General features: G+C 42.2%; 1 protein-coding gene across 3 annotated transcripts; it reads right to left on the bottom strand.

The window, feature by feature from the left end:
• Positions 1-72: 72 nt before the first annotated feature.
• Positions 73-26483, bottom strand: ken (zinc finger and BTB domain-containing ken and barbie protein). Of its 3 annotated transcripts, none has more exons than XM_034327511.2 (6): positions 22538-26483; positions 4556-4846; positions 4302-4474; positions 3790-4017; positions 3391-3682; positions 73-2891 (listed from the first exon to the last, which is right to left on the bottom strand). In XM_034327511.2, the coding sequence occupies exons 2-6, from the start codon at positions 4841-4843 to the stop codon at positions 2430-2432; spliced, it is 1443 nt and encodes a 480-aa protein (XP_034183402.1). In that variant the 5' UTR covers positions 4844-4846; positions 22538-26483; the 3' UTR covers positions 73-2429. The 3 variants fall into 3 exon arrangements, with proteins under 3 accessions (XP_034183402.1, XP_034183401.1, XP_034183400.1); XM_034327510.2 differs by lacking the exon at positions 22538-26483 and adding an exon at positions 6375-8380 and having other exon boundaries at positions 73-2888; XM_034327509.2 differs by lacking the exon at positions 22538-26483 and adding an exon at positions 6375-8375.

Below are 26483 nucleotides of genomic sequence, written 5' to 3'. Positions count from 1 at the left end.
TCTAGGAGAAGAAGGATTGGAATAGAAACGACGAAAAGTTAGTTGGTAAAAATTTCTTTAGGCAGCTCGCAGAAAAAAAAAAAGAAGAATTCGTAATGCTTGTTCCTCTCGCGATCGAAAGGCATTTTTCTCTCTTTTTTTTCTTTTTCTTTTGTTTTATTGAAAGAGCCACGAGTCGCGCTCGTGCCATGCGCCGAGGCGTTGCACGCTAAACAATAATTACTTTATCCTTATTATCATTTAGTATCACATTGCGTTCACTGTTTTGTGCTGGCCGTTTATGCCTGGCTTAATGAGAGCGCATACCACCCCTCTAATCTCTTCTTACGTCCTTTGGTTTATTCCATTTTGCAGGATTTTTGCTTTTCAAAAACGAACGAATATCATTCAAGATTCATTCAGTTTGTATACACGGATATTATGGAATGCACGCGTATCTTTTAAACAAAATATATATATACATATATATATCAATTTGAAATAAAATTCTTTCGATTCTAGTTAGAATTTGTACGTTTGATTTCTGATGCTTCGGATCGTTCGTTTGATAGCTCGAAATTTTTCAACGAAGGAACGGAAGAGAGGTCGAGGCCCTTCTTCAAGGCACCTTAAGTAATAATACCTATCTAACCAAGAAGAAAGAAAGAAAAACAAAGAAAAATAATGACGTCCTGCGTCAATGAGAAAGAAATTAGAGAAACAAAAGCTGCTACTTACAACGATCTAGATCCTACCTAATCTTGGATTAATTCGAGTGATATTGAAACCTTCTACGTGAATTAATTAAACGTTTCCTTTCAATTCCTACAGCGAGCTCGTATCGTCATCTTAATTACGTTTACGTATACCTTAAGCCTATGAACACATGAAATCACTGCCCAATCGACCAATTTGGACCCATTTGACAAGGCACTCGTGTGGCTGAGATACCGAGAACGTTGTTTCGATGGTTTCAAAAAAAAAAAAAAAATAGAACACCAGATTCATGGATGGAGTTGTAAAGGGGGAAGGAAGAAGATAGGACTCTGGCGATATGAAGTGGAAGACGAGGATTTTACATAAATGGAAGAACATTAGCAACGTTTTATTCTAATTGGTCGGCAAAAATTTGTAGCTTGAGTCGTTTTGCAAAAAAATAACGAAAGATTAAAATTATTGTTGCTCCTTCTTTTTCTTCCACGATTGTGTCCCGCCGATAATGTTCCTCTTCGTAAGGGTAAGGAGTTGTAACGCCAACGTCTTTTCTTAAGACCTTCCGTATTTAAAAAAAAAAAGAACATATTCTTCGATTTAAATCTAATTTCGATAGCGTTTCGCTTTCGTTCGAGCTTAATTTGTTCGAGGCGATTGAGGGGCAGGACACCTAAACATCTACCTAAGACAGAAATCGGTGGAAAATCGGTTGGTCCCTTTGCAAAAAAAAAAGAAGTGTAAAATAAATAAATTCTTATCCGTCCGCTTGTTTCTACTACTAAAACGTTAACGTTATTTACACATGAGATTGCTTACGCACGCTGAGGTAAACGAGAGACGTCTTTGCTGGTTGTCACCTGACGCGAAGAAGCTTTCCTTTCTTTTTCTTCTCAAGTAAGTAAAGACGCAACGAGAGTTCACTTGGACAAAATTCGCCGCTCAACAATAATTGACTCTCACCTCTTTCTCTATTTTTCTTTTTAGTTTCCTATTCTCGTTTCGACTTTCTTAACGTTTCGTAAATAGAGACCGACACAACATATCCGACTACACGTCGATCGTCGGGGATACGTTATTTGGTCAGAGTTACTGGTCATCGCTTATAACAATAATAAACAAATTATTGCCTGATCTTCGGGTATTTTTCGAACTAGGAAGTCGCGCGAATAACGCGACGATTTTATTTAAAAATAAAATAAAAGGCTCTCCCGGTGCTGTTCATGCTGTTTCTTACTAAAGAATCAAATGTTCTATATCCAAACACCGTTTAGTTTCTCTCGATTAGAACGTTCGTTTAGAAACTTCACAAATTTGCGTGCTTTTATCTATGTAAATTCATTTAAAAAAACTTGTCGACACGCGTTTTTATAGAGAACATGCGTTGTCTCCAAACATTTTCAAGATAAACCAGTCCGACGTTCTCTTTCAAGATTTTATAAAAATATCGTTGGAGAAGTATGATTCTTGAAGTCGTATGAAAATGATCGGAGATGTGTTTCTTTAGTAGAAGCATGATGCGACCTTGTCATCTCGAGATCGATGCCCAGACTCGTACGATAAAGTAGATAAAGGAGAAGTGACGTTGAAATTGAAACATTGAACGTTACAATAGCGATTCGAAAGGCACTCGTACTTTTCGATCCGAACACGATCGAAACGTTTCGGGCACGCGATAAAATTTGAATCGAGATGCGGCCGAGGTCAGCCATCAGCACCGGTCGGCCTTAACCTTGTCGCTAGTCGTGCAGATTTTTGCTAAGCAGCAAATTATTGTGCGGACCCGACAGATGCCTGATCAGCTCTTGTAAACTATCGAAACTTAACGAACAGAAGCAACAAGTAAACGTATTGTCCGGGGCTGCTATAACGCCTCTGTGTACCGAGCAAAGATGCTTCAGCAGATGGGCCTTTTGCTTAAACATAGCTACACAAAGTCTACACGCGAACGGTTTTTCACCCGTATGCACTCTTAAATGCGTCTTCAAGTTCCACGACATTCCGAACTGTTTCCCACAATAGCTGCACCGATACTCGCGGGCAGGGGTAGATTTTGGCGGATCGTCTGTCGGCGGCGGCGGGGGCGCCCTCGCTGGTGGTAGGGCCCAAGAGCCCCAAGGTGGTTCCAAACCCGCTGCCGATGCTGGATCCGCGCTTGGAGGTCTGTGCGACGCTCCTGGAGGTGTCACTGACCTGTCCTGCTGCATAAATACGAATCTTTGTATAAATGCAGATAAGTTTAAGGGCTGTTTCGGGCATAGCACATATCGCATGAAAAGAGCATCAATATTGGTTAATGTATCTTTAATATTTGGACGTATTTTGAAATTCTTCAATTTCATACGACTCTCGAAAAAGCAGACCTGTTCAACTGGCGCCCGTGGGTAGAATAATATAACGACGTTGCGAGTCAATAAAGAGTAGGGCAGTCATCCCACTCTTTCAGCATTCCATCGCTTTCAAAACATATTCAGAGCGGAGACACAAGAATATCGTAGACTTTCACTAATGCTAATATTTAATAAAGGAATTGATGGTAAAAACAGCACGTGGTCCATAAGGTGCGATCAGCAATTGCACAAGGGGCATCGAGCTGAACAGGCCTGGTTTAGAAAATGAATTTCTAATCGACATCGAGTAGTTAAATGATAGGTAGAAATGATGAATTAATATAGAAAACAGAAGATACTTGTATCGTACCAGGTACGGAGGCGCGGAGACGCTGAGAGGATGTGGCGCTTGTAACCGTCTCGGGGTTTCGAAACCAGGATTAAACGGTACGAAAGCTGGATTCTGTGCTGGAGCATTGTGGAAGCCTGGCCTTCGTTTTCGATGGGGCGTCACGACGTACGCCTCCGCAGGTGGGATAGGTATTTCTTCCGGTTTTCGTTTTCCCTGTTCTAATCCTAACGCGAGCCGAGCGGCTAATTGTCTTCTCCTCTCTTCCGCTTCCTCCAGAGATTCTCGCCTCTCCAGTAATTGTTTTTCTGGTCTGGATCAAACGCAACGCGTGAGATTTTTTATCTTCTTCGACTAACTCGAAATGCAATGTCGTATTAGGACACGTTTCCAAGTAGCGCGAAATAATGAAATCTTTACCTAGGCACGATATCGTGCGAACCCTCGCTAGTGGTCGAAGTACCCGAATTTAAGCTCAAGTTCACAGGATCGGAACTATCCCTCCGTCGGGGTGGTTCTATACTGCTTTCTCTGTTCTCCGTAAGAATCCCTTCACCCTCGACCCCTTCGACGTCCACTTCCGGCTCCTCCTCGCAGCCCTCGGTCTTTATCAGCACCGAACAACAGTCTGCGGGATTGTTGGATTGCCTGAAAATTTCCACGATTAACGCGACGTTTCTTCGCGAAAGATTAACTGTAATTTGCAAAATTATACGAGGCTCCTCGGTATAGCGCGTACCTACACATCTATGCGAACCCGAATGGTTTGTAAATGTCGAACCCGGGAAGAATGACATTATGAGAATATCGATATCTTGCATCAATACCAAGCAAAGATCTTAATAGTTTTCTATCTTGGAAATTACAATATCTATTTCGTTGATCGTATTGACATTTCACGAACACTTAACGCTGCTACGGTCTTTACCAACCTGCCGTCATACTGCGACTCGTAGCTGGAACTTTCCTGGCCCTCCGAAGGCTGAGGGGTGGGTACTCTTTCAGGATCGGAGTTGCTCGATGTCTGAGGTTGATTCGGCTCGAACAGCTCCGATTTAATTTGAAGAAGCTCGAACAGTTCCCTCAGTGGCGTGAGTTCCGTCGACTGAAAGCAAGAAAATTATGTTAACGATTTTAATTAATTATCGAGTTAGCTTATAACGTTGTCCCTGAATGGGTTACTCACAGGTATGAGAGCTTCTCCGTTGTAGAGGAATTCCAGCAGATGGGTCAGCTGGGTTTTTCGGACCCCCGACAAATGGACCACATGGTCCAACGCGGGATTACGAAGAAGACTAGCCAAAAGGGGACTAGCTGCTGCCAAAACTACACGGTGAGCCTTCACGACGGACCCATCGTCGCAAGCTAACGTCACGTCCACGTGACGGTCCCCGGTGTACCAGGCTCCGACCTCTGCGGCCAAGGTCGCTGGATGCTTCCCATAATGGAGTGTCAGGAGACCGTCAGTATACATCGTCTGCACATACGAAATTATTGATATTAGAAACAAATTTCCAATCTATCAATAGACAGGGTAGAAGAAGAAAAATACAGTGAAACGTCGTTTTCCTGAAACGTCCTTCACCTAATTAATGCGATTTTGTCGCCACGTGTCATGCAAAGACGACTTCGTTACACTAATTTCATCTTTCCGTGTCCCGCTTTTCTTAGAAACGACGGAAGGCACTGACGTATCCTAAGATTATGCTTCTCACGTTTCTCTGACATTCGCTCAGCTTTCTGCTAAGAGCTTGAATTGCATCTAATGACAGCTAGTCCGTATAATTATGTTACCAGGTTATACGTCGAATTCAATTTCACGGATACATTTCAATGAAAATGATTTCAATCCATTTGATTATTTACAATAGATCTCAATTTATGACGCAACGATAATGAAGTTCCATAATGTACGTTTGAATAAATTTGACATTTGGTTATAGCCGAGTCTCCAACGTTTCTCAAGGGGATCCACCGGAGAGAAAGTTTGATTTCACGTTATACTCTGAGCGAGCAGCAGTGTAATTAATATTATGAAACCAATGCCGTAAACATCCACGCGTTCCGCAATGTCAAACGTGTCTCGTGTACAATAAGCTTCACGTTCGTATCTTCTCCTTTATAGATAGTCGATAAAGAACTTTGTTAACTAACGAGAAAGATGAACAGTCAAAACTTAGGTGTACCATAGTGAAAGAAGCACGTGTGGTGGTAGCAACGCGATACAAAAGCGGATACGCTAGATATGACCTTCAACGAATGATCCGATCAAATTGGAAAGGGAAGACCTTGAGTAAAAGTCACGAAGATCTATGCGATCAAGAATCATGCATGTTTTTCATTTCTTTTACATCCAGACCGCCCATCGCTCTCATATCCTATTTCGTCATCATCGGTCATCGCAAGTGTCTCAAGTTCAACCTTATAACGCCATAGAATTTCCGTGGTACCATGGATTTTCCTTTTATATTTCCTAACAGATGAGATGGTATCACATAGGTAGTAAATTGCAAGGTATTCTATCCACTCTCTTTTTCGATCTTTCAGCATTAAACCTAATTTACCAAGAGGAGGACAATAACCCATAACAGAGTGCTAGTAAAACGAGTAGAGTGCTAGTAAGTAGTTGATAGAGCGGTAAATCTAGCAAAATGGGATAGTAGGACACGCGGAGCAATATACTTCATCGATGTAAACCAGTCTGTGCATCGCTTTCATAACATCTCCGAGAGTACAATAGGATTTACTATCCAATCGTAACGAAATAGATGTTAAGATCAATACGTGATCACTGTTCTCGCATTAGAAGCTCTCCTCATCGTTTGGATGCTGCTTTTGGTGGCGGTGTTTATCATTCGACGAAGAGTGTCTCGATCTCGGGAGGAATCGAAGAGAGTTGGCAAGGAAAGGAAAAAAGGGGCAGGTCCTTGGGGTAAAGAATTATGGTATGACGTCGAACGAATGCATTACTCGGCCGCATACGTAATGTATCGTCGGCCACTTACCAAGAAGATCACTGAATAAGGAAATGGTTGGTGGTGCGTCTGCGTTGTTGTTGCTGCTGTTAGCAAGCACGACTGAAGTTCAGGGTCAATCGCTGACCGACCGACCGGCTGCATTACGTCCACGCTTACGCTTACGTTCGTGTTTCTTCTTCTATTTGGACCTTGAAGACTTGCCGGGCGGGGTCTCGTGCCGTTCGTGTTTAGTGGGGGGACAAGGCCCCGTGTCGTGCCGCTGAATGCAGAAAACTCTGGCCCACTTGTCTGTCCATCGGGTGGGGACTTACCCAACCCCGACTTTGCCAGTTTTACCGGTCAAGATGTAGGTCTCTTTCCTTTTGTATAGTGCTGCACTCTCTCCGTGAAATGCTGGCCAAACCAACCCGAGCACTCGGTGCATTTCGACGTCGGTAATCAACGAATCTCTGCCTTGTCGTTCGTTGATAAAATCCTGATATCTCGCATAGAGCGCAGCACACATTTTGGCGGCGCACGCTCTCATTCAAATTACTCCAAAATGTAATTTTTTAAAATTTTATTTGAAATAAATTAAATGTGCTCTCTTATCAGTGAAAATAACACCTTGTACCACCTCCCTTTCCTAATATGTTTCTATCATGAAAATGGTTATCTTTATAAGGTTGATAAAATAATTTTCATCGTGGATATCGGTGTTCGTACATTATGTACATTATGACTAACAGTTGCAATTCCATCGGTGTATCCTAGGAAGTCTGATATCGTTCGGCATTAAAATTTATCAGAAATTTATTGGTGTCGATCCGAGGCCGATGCGATCTAATTTCATTTCTTCCGTTTCTCGCTCACGTGTTGTTCTCGTGTGTAAGATCGAATCGGGGCGAGCGAGCGTTTGATAAGGGAAAAAGGAGAGAAAAAAAAAAGAAAACGGTAAAGAGGTAACGATGCAATAAGAACTAGTGCAACGAGTTCGCGAGGCGAAGATAAGATAAGAACAAGAGGAGAAAGTTGGTGGAATTCGTAAATTTCGTTACGCGAACTCTCCATGGACGTCGGTCGTTTTATCGCCTCGGCATACTAATACCCTCGCACCGTGTTCCCGTGTGTGTACACTTTCGTCTTGTCGGTTCACACAACGTACACGCTCGGGCGCAACGATGCGCAGTGCCATACATGTACACTCATACATGTGAGCATTATAATCTATCCGGATGACGGACGTTACGATCTACCATTGAATCGAACAATGGCGAAACTGGGTTACGCAAATGTCGAGGCTGGAAATTAAAGCGAGACACGGCTGATAGGGAGAGGGAGGGATGGCTTACACCGACATCCAACGGTGAAAAAGATTGAACTCTCGTGTACAGGAAAAAAAAGAAAGAGGAAATGCTCTTTGATATTAATTGTAAGATTACTGTTTCCTTCGGATGTACATTTTTAACGAGTCACCGAAACCGGGCCAAAGTGAAACGCTTCAAATTTAATGAGACAGAAAGTGTTAAAATAACATACATTTTTGGGGATTTTTATTTGAAAAACCTTGCAATTTTTTTGTAAAGAAAAATGAAATGAGAAATATAAAAGAAATATTGTGTCTTAATCATTCGTTGTGATTTAGTAGTAGCCGTAAAATTTTTTAAGAGGGTTAACGCTTTGAGCGTGAAATTCCTTGTTCCTAGGTAACAGTGCGGATTCGCGAAAATAATAGAGGTGTTTTGGTGTTTGTCGTAAAGGGAACAGATCGTGACGGTACGCATTAAGGCGAGGCGGCTCAAACCGCGCAAACCAGCCTGCACGGATTGAGCAACGCGTAGAGAGAACTCGTTACGAGGCCTGTAACGGGGTTCAGGCGTTTCCGCTCCATTTTTTGTGGGCCCAATTACGTTTCGCCAGCCTCGATAGGACGTGTTTCGCGGTCTCATCGGGCATCTCTCATGCACATGCACTACGCACCCGCAAACCTCGAAAAGCGTTCGTTTGGAACACCATAGAACATTGCGGAGAGGCTACACGACGTCTTACCGCAAAATTGTATCATCGACAACGGAAGAAATTCCTTCTAACTCATCCCGATTGAAAGGATCTCCACGTCTTTGCTCGACAAATTGTTATTTTAAAGAAAATAGAAATTAAAAAGCAACCAATCATTGTTACTACTATAAATGACCAAAATGGGAAGGACACGAGTAGCGGAAGTGGTAAAGTTCGTTTTATCGAATCACCGTTTACCGCTTCTTACGCATTTGCATATGCTGCTATTTATAAATAGTGTGAAGCAAGTATAAGTTATTCATTATATTCGATAAAAAAAAGGGATGTTAATCACGGTCATGCTCTTTCTATTTCAGCTCCTTCCGCTATTAACGACGTTAAAGATACTTCATTTAATTCCTAATGGACAGTGTTAAATACTTTGAAACACGATGATTGCTCGTTTGACACTACGTACGCGTATAGTAGAAATCGAGCGTTATTCTTTCTACTTGGAAATAACGTCGTGGCTCGTTAATTCCTCATTGGGCAGACATCGCGTTTCGTGTTTTAGAATTGAAAATACGTAATTTGAACCGAGGGCAGGGTTATGACACCCCGTGAAACCAGTGACTCACACCTTTCCCTGATTTCGAATTACTATTTTCCAGCCAGTCTCTCACGCTCTCCCTCTTGCGCATCGCTCCGTCGACTGTAACGTACTCTCTCTGATATTCTTTCTTTGTCTCTCCATTTCACGTTACTCCGTCCCTCTAATTTGCCCGCTTTTTAGCCAAGCTTACGAAAATCCTCGGAACGCGTTCGAACATTACGAAACGCAATAGTGCGAGAAATGAACGAGAGAGGAGTAAAGGGATGCACAGTTAATTAGATAAAAGAAAAAATCAGCAAATTTTTCAAATAAATTCAATGAAAAAGACGTCCAAGAAATAAATAATAGCTAATTACAGTTACCCTTGGTACGTCTTGGTACCATTTTTAGTGGTGAAATTTTACAGAAAATAAATCAAATGTAACATCATAGAATTTGTATAAATAATTCAATGAAAAAAGATCTAACGTCCAAGAATGAAATAGTAGCTAATTACAGTTACCCTTGGTACGTCTTGGTACCATTTATAGTAGTGAAATTTTACAGAAAATAAATCAAATGTAACATCATAGAATTTGTATAAATAATTCAATGAAAAAAGATCCAACGTCAAAGAATGAAATAGTAGCTAATTACAGTTACCCTTGGTACATTTTGGTACCATTTTTAGTGGTGAAATTTTACAGAAAATAAATAAGATGAAACATCACGGAATTAGTGTTAATTTTCTCTAATTGACCGATGACTCAAGTTCCAAACACCAATAATTGAAACAAGAATGATACGTTGGTGGACTAAAATCGACTCATCGATGAATTATTTAGGGAAAAAAGGGGGAGGCAGAATTAATTGGTGAACGGGATGATGGATGAGGAGAAACGTAGCGATAGTACGCGTCGAAAGGTAAGAATAAAGCGAACGCAGAGGATTCGTGTGGACGTAGGGGAACGACAGAGTTCCCTCGGCCGATCGGCGGTCGTCGAGTCACCGGATACATTTCGCTCAAGGCCAGAAAGTAAAAAGCCTTTTCAGCTGCACTTACGTACCAACCTAGCCGACTCTAACTGGTACGTGGTCGCGCACACTATTGCCAGGTATACGCGGACGCGTGTACATGACACACGTTGGATGGCCTTGTATGTGTATGCGCGAAGGCGTCTCTCTCCTCCTCCTCTCTCCTCATCACTCTTTCTCTCTTTCTGTCTCTCGTTCCGCGAAGCGAGTCCGCGAAGCGGCTAGTTACATGATCCATTCATTATATAAGAACAATCGCCTCCTCTAATAGACGCTCCATCATTGTGCATCTGAAGGGCATGCTTGTTACGCGCACACGCGTGCACTTCTTCGCTCTATGGGGTAATCGAGTGCAGCGCACGGGGTTTCTGGAACAGCATCCACGAAATTCAACGAAATTTCTCCCATACCAGGGACAACTTTCGAGATCTTCTTGGAAATACACCTATGCAACTCCTCTAGATGTTGTCAAATGATTTCTTTTAGAAACTACAGTCGAAAGGGAACATTCATTATTTATTGATGATAAGACAGTAGAGTTAATCTATTACCGAAAGTACCAGTGTACAAATCTTTTACTTATGTGATCTTGTTAATAAACGATGCAGAGATCATACTCTCCAAGTATGATCTACACAATGGAGAGACTGAAATCAAGTTCATTGACGGCGATATGAAAAGTATCCGGCTATTTGAAATTAACTAGAGAGACAAATTCGAATGAAACTACGTTTCATTAGAAAATGGAAATGAAATTCTACGAAGATGCCTCGGTAATTTTCAGAATATCTTACGATTTTGTCCAGCAGTATGGAAGCATTCGACTTTCGACTTTGTTTTCAAAAACAAGCAGCTGATCGATCTTTTCAGGATTTCACGCGGATAAATATGATGTCAGATGTAATATTGTACATCGTACACTTTTGAGCAGTTGCATAACCAGGATGTGTGGCGCGCCGTAGCCGCAGGATCACGTGGAAACGCGGAAACGCGACGAAAGAGGCGCTTCCACTGCGAATCAAAGAAAGAAAAAAAAGAAAACGAAAAAACAGCAAAAAATATTTTCGAGTAGACTTTGGCAACGCTGCTCTTTCGCGATCCTCGAAGTTCGTCCTTTCTCCCCTTACATCGACGCAAGATCCACGTGTGCACATACGAGCTTGCCAGACTGCGCTCGTATGCAGCCTTACCGTGTGTATCAGCCTTTATGCCACGACACGCGCGTCTCCACGCTGCGTTCTCTTATGTAATGAACGATCGCTTCTCTCGAACGCAACGCGTTGTCTCTTCTTCCAACAGGCGCACGTAATCTAAAGGGCATTATTGCCCTGCGCTACCACCGATCCCACCGATACCCTCCCGACCTTTCCAAATGGAGAACAGTCGACACGCGATAAACGTTGACAATCAAATCAGCAAGTCGAAGAACAGTACAAATCCAGAAAATATACTTTGAAATATTTTACCAAAATAATCCTAAGCGATGTAACTGCCCTCTGACCGTCCGCCCCTATGGGTGCTTTCAATTTTCACATTTACCATCGAATAAGAGAAATTACTTACAAATCTAGAAATTATACTTTGAAATATTTCACCAAAATAATCCTGAGCCTAGGACCTAAGAGACGTAACTGTCCTCTGTTCACCCCTAGGGGTGCTTTCAATTTTCACATTTACCATCGAATAAGAGAAATTACTTACAAATCTAGAAATTATACTTTGAAATATTTCACCAAAATAATCCTGAGCCTAGGACCTAAGAGACGTAACTGTCCTCTGTTCACCCCTAGGGGTGCTTTCAATTTTCACATTTACCATCGAATAAGAGAAATTACTTACAAATTCAGAAATTTTACTTTGAAATATTTTACCAAAGTAATCCTAAGCCTAGGACCTAAGCGATGCAACTGTCCTCTGTCTGTTCACCCCTAGAGGTGGTTCCAATTTTCACATTCACCATCGAATAAGAGAAATTACTTATCGAGTGAAAGAGAAAAGATATTCCAACAAGTTTGTTAAGGAGAATATTCAGCGAAAGAGTTAAAGGAAAATAAGCAGCACCGTCGAGATTTCGATCCGTTCAATGTCAAAGCCTGGCATCATCGACTGCACCTTTTACTACGCATCGGCAGATGCACCGCACATACATATGTACATTCTGTGTGGTTCGTCGATGCCTTTGCAAGTTAGTCATCGGTCGGCGAAGATCCGATCGCGCATACATCCACGATTGAGAACTATTAAACGGATGACCTTTTACTACCTAGAAGATCTACATACAGGCTACGTACGGGAGTATACGCGGCCGCAAGATACTCGCGTGCATTCGTATTACGCAATCATGATCGCTCTTCTCTCCTTCTTCCTCTTCATTTCTCGTTATAATATTATGTTGCCGCGTAAGCTCTATCCGTCACTTTGTTCATAAGTAGGAATTTATCTGGTGTTATCGTTTCCAACCCTTTCGGTAGCAAATACTTTCAACGAGTAGGTCAGCTCGTACATCGAGTACTCTACTGTCTTAAGCACCCCTTAATAGACGCGAAACAGTAGGCGTTTATCAAATTGTTAGCATTCCGTTAGGTCTACTCGAATCATTTAAAGATAACGTAAGATCAGAATCCTTTTTTCAGCTCTGCAAACAGCTAATCTACCAAAGTAAGTTTAGTCAGTATGGAAATCCTTTGATGAATACTTGAATTCTGACGTTAAGGAATAAACTTTATTTTAATCCATCGTGACACCGAGGGAATGCGAGATGGTTCGAGGTTCCTTTTGTAATAACACAAGAGTTTTGGTCGAATTTAAATATTAATGGTTTGGATCATGTTTTCTAAAAATAGCCGAATGATTACCAGAGAATTTTGTGAAAGTAGTATGCATAAAATCTGTATTATAAAAATGGATGAAGTAATTCATAGAGTTAATGAATTCGAATGGGTACGAAAAACTTGATGTTTGATAGTTTCTATTCGATACGAAATGCAATTCTACCAGAATGCATTGAAAATGCATCGATACGAGGATATTTCTTCTATCATTAAACACACACCTTTTTCTTCGTTCGGTTTGCTCGTATACTCGCCACTTTGTAATCGCTTTGCCTTGCAGACATATTTTAATAACGTCAAGATCGCTGCTTTTGGCCTGGCCTTGTTACCGCGTATAAATGAGTCAGGCGGAAACGAAGAATGTCGAGTGATGAAGAACGTTTAGCGAGAGGTAGATCGTCTTACCCTGCATGCCAGTCTTGGGCAATTCCTATGTTTTGCCCGCGGGCACTCTGGGCTTCCCTCGGATTTCAGCGCGCACCACTGACCTCCGCAACTTGCTTAAATATAATTAACAAATTTTCAAATGTCGTAAAACTTTAAACCCTCCATCAATAACATTTCCTTTTGTCTTCACCGTGCTGTTCTCTGTTAAGGGCATCCAGTTGCCCAGATCTGTTTCAAATGCAATCGCGGCTTTTCTTAAAATAGATCGAACTACTGCACAAATCGTGCGTCATTATTAAAATTATTCGACTGGTTTCGCGTCTCTATTCCGTTGAAACTGAAAAATGAAACGATTGCAGTTTTATCTTAGAAATAGAATTCATTATGAGGAGAACGGTTACGTAACCCGTATTCACTTTACCACGCCTTCAACACTCGATACGTTTTTCCGACTGATGTCAATGGAAGAAACAAGTGGTACGAGTTTTCATGAAAGTATAGCGTTCTATTAAAGCCTATCTACGGATGTGTATGTTCGTCAACGTGTGTATAGGCCGAAGCTGTTCAAACTCGACGAGACTTTCATCGGCATAGCTAGCCGGCCGATACAATTGCAACACACCGTAGCCTTGAATAATTATTCCCTGTGGCTTGTTACGATTGTCAATCGGAAATGGACGCGCCAAGCCTCATCGTTGTCATCGATGTAACAGAGGGGAGAAAAAAAAAAGGAACGATTAGAAGGAACGACAACGATTAACCGCGATCGAGAGCGAATGAAATTCAAAGCAAGTAGGTGATCCAAAACTATTGAACGATTATTCATTTGTTTATTCACGCTTGGTCAGTCGTGACGAGGACTGTAGTCCGAGTTAACGACGACTTCCGACACGTTACGTCGACTTTTCAAAATATTATGCAATCCGACGTTGCGGCCCACAGTGGTTCAACACACACACACACATGATGTATTACAGAGGAAAGGAAAAAACCTCGTAGCAACAGAATTACCGTACGAAATTTATGAAAATTTTCAGGTTCGATATGCAAGAAAGGTAAGTTGAAACGATAATTACTCAGCGCAAGTGTCCAACGTTAGACAGCATCGAACGTATCGTTCTTGAATGGATAAATCTGTCGTTAAAGAAACTAAAGCCACCGGAAATTTAACGCGATGATAGCAAAAATTTCTATAACTCACTATATTCATTCTGCTTTTCATCCTTTCACTATCCCCATCGAACTTTGATACTGTACGATACAATTATACGTACGTTCCTATTTTACAATTAGCAGCTGGAACGAGGGCCATTGCGAATCGTGGAAAGTTGACTTTCGGCCGAAAGAAATCGGCCGATACTCCTTTCTCTCGAAATTCTAGCATAGTGGAGAACTATCCGGTGGAACAACGCGAATCTAACGTCTACTAGAGCGGTATGCGGTGTGCTACACGATATCTCCTTAATGCGCGTTCACATCGCTGAGGACTGGACACTTACGTAATGACGGTGATCTCACGTTGTGGGTGAGGACTTGTCGCAAACGCGTGTACACTCGGCTGCAACGTAGGCTTTCTTTAATTAAGAGGAAGCGTAGGAGAAGAAGTGTCCAGGTTAAATTTTCCTTAGATTCCTCTTGGGTTCTTTGGCTACTCCTCTTACAACTTACTTTTAAGAGAAGCCTACGTTGCAGCCAAGTGTACAGTACCGAGCACTGGAGGGTTCCTTAGGGAATACGGCGATATAGGGAAAGAAGACCCCACATCCGCTGAAGTCTACTTTGCTCGGTACTGTACCTTCGCGGCCGTACCTTTTCGGTCCGCCACCTGAGCGTGTGTCCGTACACCGTGTCCGAAAAGTCTGCACCCAGCCAGAAAAGTGTGCATTGTTTACAGCGAGGAGAGCGAGATGACCGGCTTTCCAAGCCCCCCCGGAAAAAGATACTCCTGAAAACGGAAGATAGGTCGCGTTGATATCGTTTATCTCACTTAACCGAGTCGAGTGGGTCTTGTTTGTGGTCCGATATCGCGCAACGCTAGTATTGTTCGTTGAATGTGAACCAGGCAAGATTATTTCCGATCGCATGTTAGAGAATCGTTTGAAATCCTCGAAAACCTTTTTCGTATGTGTCATTATGTCGACTCGTTTTAATCGAGTTACTTACAACTGAAAATCGTATTCGAAATATGTAGCAGGTTTTTGATTTTAGATTGATTTTCCGGGTCTTGATGGAAACAGTGTCGGGAATGAAATTTGAAACAGAAGAAATTCCGATATCTAGGTCGGTCGTTCCTTGGCTCGATGTAACAAGCTCCGAGGATGATTAGCGTGTTACAAGAGAGAAAGAGAGAGGTCGATTGCGAGATTGTTTGAGAGCAACAATAGCGAAGGAGAAATTACGTTGTCGGTTAAGTGTGCAAGAGTACCGACAAACACCTAACCATTTTATAATTTCTAATTAATAATACAACTACCAAAGATAAATCTGTATCCAGCGTTACAACACCTCTATTAATTTGATGAATATTTGATACAGACGACGAGTTAATTAATTATTAAATTAGTTCCATCAAAATTTTCATGGATGACGAAAGAGAGATAAAAAATGAGAAATGTGATAATGGTAATGACGTTTCGAGTTAATTATTTTAAGTTGGTAAATAAATAAAAAACGAATTATTGTGATAGTTAGATAATAGACTATTCGATAGCATCTAATTCTAGATTAAATGAAATCGCCGATTGTGAGAATCGTTGTTTCGATCTGACGACAAGAATTAATTAAATATATGAAATCGAAAGTTCGAGGAAAAAGTAATTGAAACGTCGATGAAAGATTAATAACGATGACAGATGTTTACACCTGGTGTAAAATAAAATCGTAACAACGAGGACAGTCATGATCTTTAATGAGGCCTTTTACCTTTGAACATAAGCAACCAAACGGCGATAGAAGTTACCGATTGCGACAACTTATCATTGCAAAACGAAAATGTGGTTATGCTAAACGTCAGAAAGGTTCCCTGAAATGCTGACCTATAATTGTTATCGACATAGTAATTTGCAACACGCGTTCGATGCGACCGACAATTTCTGAAGACCTTCTTTTCGTCAGATAAATAATACGTTTTAAAATACACTCAAGGTTGATGTAAAAATAATTACAAATTTATGTTATCTGAAAATTTTAATACTTATTTCGGAACAAAGTTTAAAACGTGAAATTCGCTCTGACCAGGTCACCAATGGCAGGTTCTAACAGTACATTGGACAATGGTTACCGTGTCCCCGTATTACCGTTAACGTTTTCGGAAACTCTTTCTCTGTTGAAAATTAGGACACTTTCACTGTCGTATGAAAGACTCGCCACCTCGACCGGCCATATTTCATCAAGCTTACAAAGGAAACCAACGGCTACGACCGGCAACGACCACGTTTCTCACTGTGTCACTAACTTACATTACTTTTCGCTTTGCATACCTCTGTTACAGCATACGTTACACACAATTTGACGTGCATTGAACGTATTAAAATGGAAACGATCGCCTCGTTTGATCGCGTTTTCTATAGAAATAAACAGAGCCTCTGAGACCGTACTTTCATACGATTCCTCGTGAAATCACAATTGTTTTAATTGAAACGAACAGGTGATTGAGAAGAAAAACTAGCGCAATCGTATTATTCAACTTTTATACAAAATAATTGTCAAGTTTTCGTGAAAATAATATCTCCAAGAAGCAACGTTTTCCACGCGATACCAGGTATTAAATTAATCCTGGACGATTCAAGGACAACCGAACCACAACGAAACAATTCTTTCGTTGCACACGGCATACATTTTCTCTCGATTTTTCTCCTTTTCTTTTCCTGCGGTATGTACGTACATGCAGAGAGTAAGTAGGTAGGAAAAGAGGCAAGCGAAGCGAGAGCAAGCGAGCGAGAAGCAGGCAAGTCCTGAAGGGGCCTCGAGTATACACGATAGATGAAAGTGAAAGGGAAGGTAGAAAGGGTTGGCGGACGTATATACTCGTAAGCCGGTGTTGCTCGCCATATACTCGGGCCACGGGGGCCCAAGAGCTCAAGATTTACAATCGCCACGAGCCAGAACGGGCCAGAAAGCAAGGAAAATACCACCAGGCAATCGCGGAGTACCTGCTCGAACGAGCAAATCTCCACGCTGCTATCATAATACATACATACACTGACTTGCACTGAAAATCATCCACCATCTTTGATTTTCATTTTCATATTATATTACTCAGACGAACAAACTGGCGATCTAATAATTTCAACCTTATGAATTATGTTACAATTCCTCTTCAATGAAAGGGATTTGTTTAGCAAACACGTTTCAGTCAATCAGCATGGGTGATTCTGATAAATTTCACGATAATTATTATATACGCGCATGCTTCATCTTGCCATTTCGAAATTTTCCAACATTCACGGTTTCTAAAGAAATTTCCACGGACGATTTTCAGCTTGCAATTTGAATCTGTTCGAATTGCAAAATTTTCAAATATTCACCGACTGTAGGATCGAACGTTAGAGAGATTCCCACAGTATTCCGGCTGCTGTTCGGCGTGAAACTGAGACACGTATTTCGCAAAACTTATCGAACCCGACAGAATGTGAGCGGTATTCTATCGGAAGATACTCTGACAAATATTTCATAATCGAACGTATGTACGTGACTAAATTCTAGGTTCCCTCTTAAAACTCGAGTATTCAAGGTTGCGACATATACGATCAAACACGTTCCTACTGTTTGGTAATATCGGTTAGATCCAACCGGTAGGGTTTTATCAAACGATACTTAATAAACGCGTCGTGCTTTCTTCTTATTCTTCTCCTACCGGAGAAGATCGAACAACCGTGTTTCACGTAATCGACAGAAATTTCACCGAGCAGTGTGTAACCGTATCTGCCAATTCGGCGAGGCACACGGCTCGAGTGAAAGTGTACTCCAGCTAGTAGCGATGGGATGGAGTACCTCGCAAGTACATTCGGATGCTTTTGAAATATTTCTGAAAATCAAAATATCAATTTCGTGAGTGCTTCAGAAAACGAAGGCAATATTTCTGAGTGTACACAAATATTTATAAAATATTTATAATACTAAATAGATGATAAAGGCAAAAGGAAAACTTGCAAGAATAATAAATTCTTATTACACCCTCCACGATACTCCAGTTTTCAATAAATATATAAATTGACGAATTTCCATACTGGTTAGTCAGTTGGGGCTCTCCTTGTTGGTATCCAGTGATCGTTTAGCGAGGAAGGGGGTTAAAAAGCGGGTCCGGTCGACTAGTAAGCCAGTAAAACCGCACCGAGGGCCGATTATCAAGATGCAAACGCAGAAAAGACGGTGGCTGAAGGAACAAGACCAAGAACTTCTTCATCTTCTTCTTCGTCTCTCTCGCGTCGCGAATCGCACGCGCGGATTCCCACGGTGCGAGATAACGCCGGCATAGATAAAGAGAAACACCAGAGGGCAGGGAGAGGCGCGAAGAGGAAACGAAGTAAACAGACGAGGAATAAAAAGAAATAAAAAAGTGAAAAAGAAGGGAGAAAGAATACACGGTGAGAGAACGTGGACAGGGGGTGGGAAGGTAGAAAGAGAGGGGGGGAGAGAGAGGGAGAAAAACGACGAGGACGATGTGGGAAAAGAGGAAGCTAATCAAAAACGGAAGTACGCTCTAGCGAGGCCCGAGGCCTTGAGAAGCATAGTCAGCCGCGTAGCTTTTAGCTCTCTTAATTGCAACTTCATTTAACGTGCCCTAACACATCGAAACGTTCGGCCAATCCGAGGCCTCTACGCCACGAGATGGCTTCTTAATAACCGTCTTATCGTTAACGAAGAAACGTACAGGGAAGGGAGAAAATGCACACGTACACCTTTGGTAGGTGAAAATATTGGAGACATGGAAATTCGTAGAAAACGAACAATTTCCTTTAACCCTGCTGTTCTTCTCCCTTACGCTTTCACTTCATGCCGCTTGAAACATGTTACATATCTTCGAATTTTCGAGTGATTTATTTCTAAGAAAATCATTTTGTAACATTATGTAAAGATATGATTTATTGGCGCTTATAGGCCAGTAGGCCAAATATCAAATATTAAATACCAATAACTTATGGCGTCATGAAAAAACTCGAAATTGTATAACGAGGTTATTTTCTCTTCGAGCCATTCGCAATTATAATGAATGCATTGCAAAAAAAAAGTGAATTATACAATTGCTTTTTTAGATGGATAGTACTCTTGTTGGATCGCGAAACCGTACGAAGGTAATATGTTTATGCGTCGGTGTTTTGCCGGATGTTGTTATTGCTGTAACGTTGGCAAAAAAAAAAAAAAAAGTAGAGAAAAAAAGTGCAATCGAGTTAAACATACACTTGGTATAGTGTTTATAATTATAGTTATCTCGTGGCGACTATATTAGTCACAATTGGTTCGCGATAATCGAATTCCTCCTATCAGCTGCGAACATTTCTATTTGAAAGATACGTGCTGGTAATTATGAAAGTAGTCTGAGTGAAAATTCTATAAATAGCTCAACTTATTTTCTTTTACATCGACTTACAATAAGAATGAATATAATGAAACAAGTGAGATGGCTTCTTTAATCGTTAAAGATAAGAATAAAACAAATCTTTGCACGCTATACATAATTCTAAACTATTGAAGATAATTAAGAGTTAAATTTCATTTCTTTTGCTTTTCTTATGAGTAAATTAATTATTTCAAAATATTTGATTATTTTGAGAGAAACGTCACGCCTTTAAAGGGGTTGAATAAACGAAGGATTGGAAAGAATTTCTAAAATCTGTTCGATGAACAGGGTAGTAGGAAGTGCACGATCTACCTGTTGGTCGCGATTACGAGAAGAAACGCAAACCGTGCTTACGTAAGATCAATTGGACATGATTCACGATCGATTTAGCCGGCTGTGTATCGATCATCGCGAATTGATAGGCACCGGTAGACTATTTTCAAACAGATATCGCAACCTATCAAACGTGTACGCCACTCATTACCAGCTTCTCGTTAACTAATCGTAACACGCGAGCCATGATTGCCTTTTATAATGAATCAATGATCCGTTTAATCAATGGCCGCGTAACGTATGTATAGATAAAAAATAATCGAAATTCGTACATCAACGTGGATTATATTTACGCTTACTCAACGTTGCAAAACAAACGTACGAACCACGTGTACGACAGATATATTTACGTTAAGGCTTCCCTAAACATGAATATTAACTACGATAAAACGTTCGTTTACCTGTTTGTTTCGATAATTTATTTGCAAATATACCTGTTACATGCTCGAACGGTTATCTCGACACCAATGAAAACATTATCCTTTCAAAGTGTGGTGATCAAATTATCTTAACGAAACTAAACTTGTGCTCGATTATGTTACTGCTAATCTAACGCGTTATCATATACTGCATCGTGCAACGTTTACTTTTATTACTTTACAAACAGTAACATATTTGTTTGCAGGTAATGACACCGATTGTCTACGTTCCTTTTTTGCTACTAGGTAGAAAAGATTGAAATAAATTTTTTAACCGATGATTGTTTAAGAGATCCGTAGATTGTTATCCTACCGTAGCGACTATGAAAAGTAATGTTTTTTGGATTTAAAATGCAGAGAAAGTAGAAGTCCGATTCTTTCAGTATTTGGTAGTTTATCGGGAGGTGTTTTTTTCAATTTTGAACGCAATCAACGAATTGTAGCTTTAGAAAATATAGTGCGAAAATCTTTTCCTCGTTGGCTTTCGACTTCGTCAAAACTCATTTTTCATTGTTTTCCTTCGGATTGCCAGAAACGAATTCTATCAGTGACCGGTTTTTTCTTATGGCGCCATGTTTTTTCTCTTTTATTATAAATCGGAGGAAAGAATGCTCGCACGACTTGCCGATTAAAAAAAGTAAAGTTAACCAGAAATTTCAACTGGTTCACCTTAAAAACCTGATCACAATTTCCGTTTATATCATACTATTTACGCATTGCGACTTTGAGAGAGAGTAGCATAAATGTACAGGGTGTTAAAAAACAACGGATCCAGTGATCATCCTCATAAACATAAGTCAAAAAATTACTATCTTCTGTTGAAAATTAAAGAACGAAAAAATTAACAATTGCAAACACATCTTTTGCATGAAATTCTTTTCAAAGAGAAGATTTATTAAAACCAGATTAATTTTTCCACCTCTTTTAATTAAGAACACTTTGCTCCATTTTGTCCTTAAAGTCCTGAACTATATTCTTTTTTTAAACATCCTGTGTATCTAGCAGATAATGGCCATATGAGAACAAAATGGCGACCGTCGAAAGACGGCTTTTGACGATCCCGACCTTGACTCAAGATCGCTTTTTCTTTGCTATCCGTCATCGCTAGTCATTGATGACCACATAGGACTCGCGACCGCCTCCTCCTTTTTTCTGAAAAACAGTTGCGCAACCAATGTTCGTGCGACCATGGAACACCTGAACTTGAATTATACCTACATACGTACGGAAAAAGCTTTTGCATCGTTACGTGATACTCTAGTCGAACATTTTCTAAACATCGCGAACGAGTCTTTTTAAAAAATCAAAAGCAAAATACTCTTCGATAACGATTAGAGTTTAAAATTGCAAACTTTGGAATGAAAGTAACAATTTCACTGTCTGACTACGCCCGCCCATTTTCACTGCGCCGCTCAACGTGTTAATTAGCTGCCGCAAACTTTATCGCTGACTGCGAGCAAGGCAAATTTCATTTAGAAGGTTTAAATTGTATTTCATTCTACAAGACGTTATTCGTAGATCTATCTTCGTCTTGGTAGCCATCGTCAAATACTTTTAAGTCCCATTGATCATCTAACTGAGCCACACGATATTTTCTGGCGAAAAAGCATTTAAATTTAATTAATTTTTCGCCGAAATCTAATTGTCTTTAGGTGCGTTTGACACGGTGGTCCTCTTTGCTTCCAATTAGGTTGCTACTTTAATTTACACACTCTCTTCCGTCCAATCGCACGGAATGTTGGTTCACTGCTCTGGCAATTTCTTCGTTATCGTATATTGAAGCAGCGTCGAGTGATGCGAAGCAGACGAAAAAACTAGCGAAGCTTTTCAAGCTTATCGAACCTCGTATCCAACGTACTCTTTGCCTCTCCTATTCTGGATTCTACTTGAATTCCTTAAATATCATCCACTATACAGGATGTTACAAGTGTTGATGAAACATCTTTCTCGCTATTTTTGACGGGTGATTTTGAATGAAAAAGGAAACTGCTCTAGTAGCATGATTAAAGTCGACGATTGCGGGGTAGAGTTAAGGAGATAGCGAAGAAAGTCCTTACCTTGCGATTTTGATCGTCCTAGTTTTATCCAATAATCGACGGTATCCAATAAAGAAACGTAATCGGTGAGGCACGGTGTTTCCCTTAAAACTCTCTCGAAGAGTCACGAAGCATCTCGACGAGCCGACGACCCGAAATCCCGTGATAGCGGCGACGAGTACGACGGTGTAAACACGTGGCATACATTGATATAAGGGGGATGTGATCACCAACGGGACGAGAAATAGATCGTAGCACGTCGTAGAGAAACGGAGACGAAACGGTAGAACATTAACAAAACGGTATAGCTGCCAAAAGAAATCGAGGCAACATCGAAGTTGGCACTGAATTCACCTCACACTGGAGAACCACGTCCACACTAGTCACAATATACCGGTAATGCGATATCCCCTTGTATCTTCGGACGAAGAGAAATTTCAGAAACAAACACCAGACGATAATAGTGTTCGAAATATCGACGTTGGTACACGTGGTACACACGATATATACAACACGTGAATCCCAGGTAAAAAAAAGAAAAAATGGATGTACGTGGTTGAGAGCGGTGACATCCGTTTGATGCGAGGGTTCAAGAGGATCACCACGATGACGAGGAGGATGACAACGATGACGAGGATAACGACGAAAAACGACGTGGAGTACTTTTTTCCAACGGGGTCTGCTCCGTTGGCTGGCCAGGGTCAACCGGCTGGCTCCGAGCGCGGCACTTTTACCCGTTGGGTACTCTCAAGGACTCGGAGGTGGCTCCTATTCCTTTCTCTTATCCTTTCGCGCGCGCGCCTTTTTTATCCCGCTAACCTTTTTAAACGCACTTTTAATTCCGCTCGGCCGCGTGTCTCTCTGCGCCAGGAGTGTTCACCAGCTACCAAGGGGTACGATCCGTACGGGGCGTTTAAGTCAGCCCCGTTTTTCAAGAACCTCTCGGGTTTCCGTGCTTAATGCAGCAGATCGCGGACGGACGTGTCGCGAAAAATCCAATCGCGATGATGGCTGCTCGACGAGATTAGAAAAGTACACGGTGGGTATGAAGTATAAAGGCTGAGAAAGAAAAACAAGTAGGATTTAGCCACATCCGGATCGTCTTTCAAACTTGTCCTCCGCTACTGCTGACTTGTCCTCGACAGCGAACTACTACTCCAGTTCCTCTTTTTTCCTTCTTTTTCTCGGCTCTCGTCACAGACGTTTCCAGCCACAGATCGTCGATTTCGGTGACGTTTCCCGTCTCCTCGTCGTCCACCCTGCGGACGATTCAGAAGTTGTGCTCGTACACCCGTATCTCCGACTGCGTATCGTTACCTTACAATTTCCTGCGGCGGATCACCGCTGTTTCTCTCCTCCTTCCACTTGCTGCTTTGCTTCTCTTCTTCCTCTCTGCCTCTCCCTTTCTCTGTCTCCTTTCTCTTCTGGTTTTGTAATCCGTTTTACGAAACTTCTCCTGTAGAGGCCGAACTGCGGCGTAGCCGAAGCTGAAGCGAGCGGGAGGCGAGGCGAAGGATCGAAGGTACGGGCCGCGGGAGGCTTCGAATTCTGCCACGAAATCCGACTGGAATTCCGCCACCGCGTTGACAGTGGATCCTGACGCGGTGTTTTCTTCGGTTCCGGAAGCGGGTTACCGGTGGGATACGAGGAACGATGACCTTGAACGGTCGCGTTTCGTAGCGCACGACACGGAGCACACGGTAACCAACGTTTCCATCGCTTTTTCTCCTTCGTCTAATCGGTAACGGTCAACACGGCGATCTTTTACGATTGCGATTGTGTTCAGCAACCGTACCGCGAGCTCTTTCACCTGTTCTTCGTCACAAGAGAGTCCCGCAGACCTCGGCGTGCACCGTCGTCCAATCGAAATTAGACACAGATTTCACGAAGCAACGGACTAGAAATGTTGTTACACAATTGAACACTTCTTTTCTCGCGCTCTCTCTCTCTCTCTCTTTAGTTTCCCGTTTCCTTTCCTTTTTCCTTTCCTTTTCTTTAGCTTCGTATCGTGCGTGTTCCACCGTTCCCGACACTTCCCGAACGGCCACCTTCCGTTGCTTCCGTGGTTATTGCTGGTACGCGATTCTCTCGGAAAAAGAAACAGCTCGACGACGGTAGGACCAAATCCGAAAGCTGTCGAGGGAAAGACAGAGAAAGAGAGGGAGAGAGAGGGAGAGACAGAGAGAGAGAGAAACAGAGATATTCGGCTATGCCCAGCCTACGAGACAGGATCGGATTTTAGCGCGCTCCGCACGCGCTCCCGCGAGCACAACTCGCTGGTTTCAACTTTTACTTTCAGCTCTTACACAACGCGCGCGGCTCGCTCTTGCTTCGTACGTAAGTGGTAAACCGAACACAGCCAGTCTTGCTATTTGATTTCAACCTTCCTCTTCTTCTTCACCTTCTTCTTCTTCTTCTTCTTCTTCTTCTTTCTCCACTTCTTTCTCTTCTCTTCTTCGCGTACCTTTCTTTTCCCTTTCTCCTTTCTCTTCCTTACACTCGATCGTTCCTCGAAAGTTATCAATGCGTCTTGTTCGTGCTCCGATACTTTCTATTTTCAAATCGAATCGAACCGATGAAAATCGATCGGAACATTGACATTCGGTTCGGTTGACGGTAGGAACTGTTTCAAATACGTAGCCAAACTTGTCTAAAGAGCACGTGCGTCGATGAAAGCACGTGCGGATGAGCACGTGTCCGGTGTTTTCGTTCGGCAGGAACGCGCACTCGGATCGCTCCGATAACGGCCAGCACGACGACGACGACGACGACGACGATGCTATTGCAACCGTTTCAACAAATCACAATGGTGATAAGAAAATTGAACGGGATTTTTGATGGGATCGACGACGATGTCATATAGAGACGACACAGAATTCCATGGGAAGCAACAACAGCACACCACGTGTCTTCGGGAAACTGAGTCGCGGCGAATGTACCGCGGCGGCGACTAGAAAGCACGACGACGATAAAAACGATACACGGTTAAACAAACGTTGTCGTCGAATTTTAGCCCGAAATTTTGTCGCACCACACACACCCTGCGCACACACTCTCACATGTGTCCCGTAAAGATGACACACTCCGATTCGACACGATGATGTTTTTCGCGCGCTTGAATCTCTCTCTCTCTCTCACTTAGCCGGAGGACTTCTCTTCAGGGAGAGAGGGTCTCTTCCGGTCTCCGCGGTGTGTCTCACTGCTCCTCGCTCCGTCGTAACTTTTGCGCAAACCCGAGACCCTCTCTTACTCTTTACCTCTCTCTCTCTTCCTCTCTTTCTTTTCCTCCCTCTCTCTCTCTTTCTCACTCTCTCTTTGTCTCTCGTTTGTTCTTTCGCTCTGTCCCTCTCACAATCTTTCGCGCGCTCTCTCTCCCACTCTCTCTCTGTCTGGTCCTAGGTAAACGCGGAGAGAGGTAGACTGGGCAGTCGGCGAGAGACGGTGGTGGTGGTGACGACGACGACGACGACGACGACGGCGACGACAACGACGACGATAGTAGTGGTGGTGGTGGTGGTGGTTGATGCGATTCGTTGGTAGTGATGGTACACGAATACCATTCAAAACGTGTATATATATACATGTATATGTACACATACACGTATACGTACCATCCACCGATCGGAACTCGGAACGTCAGGATGGTGACGGTGACGATAAATGGTAAACGGTGGTAGTGACCTGTGTACGATGGTGGTGGTGGTGGTAGAAGAAGAGGCCAGGTGGGCCTCGTGGCTTATGGTCGAGCCGAGAAAGGGTTGAGGGTCCGAAAAGCACGGTTCTCTCTCTCTCGAGAACTGGCGGCGGAATACTCACGCTAGAGAGGAGGCCTCGCAAGCCTCGTGAGTTGGTTTGTAAAGGGACCGTAGTATTGGTTCCTCGTCGAGTGGCACCTATTCCCTTCTCTCTTACTCTCTTACACGCTCTCCCTCGGCCTATCTCTTTCCTACGCTTACTCTTTTCCTCC

Source organism: Osmia lignaria, chromosome 2, assembly GCF_051020975.1.
Source record: "Osmia lignaria lignaria isolate PbOS001 chromosome 2, iyOsmLign1, whole genome shotgun sequence".
NCBI lineage: Eukaryota > Metazoa > Arthropoda > Insecta > Hymenoptera > Megachilidae > Osmia > Osmia lignaria.
Note: the sequence above shows the minus strand (reverse complement) of the source record. Positions and strands in the feature narration are given on the sequence as shown.

Bases quoted from the DNA above. Each gene is read 5' to 3' on its own strand.
- ken (XM_034327509.2), bottom strand. From the start codon at position 6,488: ATGCAGCCGGTCGGTCGGTCAGCGATTGACCCTGAACTTCAGTCGTGC. The intron at 4,475-4,555 runs GTGAGTAACCCA...TCTTGCTTTCAG, and splicing joins ACGGAGAAGCTCTCATACCT to TCGACGGAACTCACGCCACT. The intron at 3,683-3,789 runs GTAAAGATTTCA...CGTTTGATCCAG, and splicing joins TCGCACGATATCGTGCCTAG to ACCAGAAAAACAATTACTGG.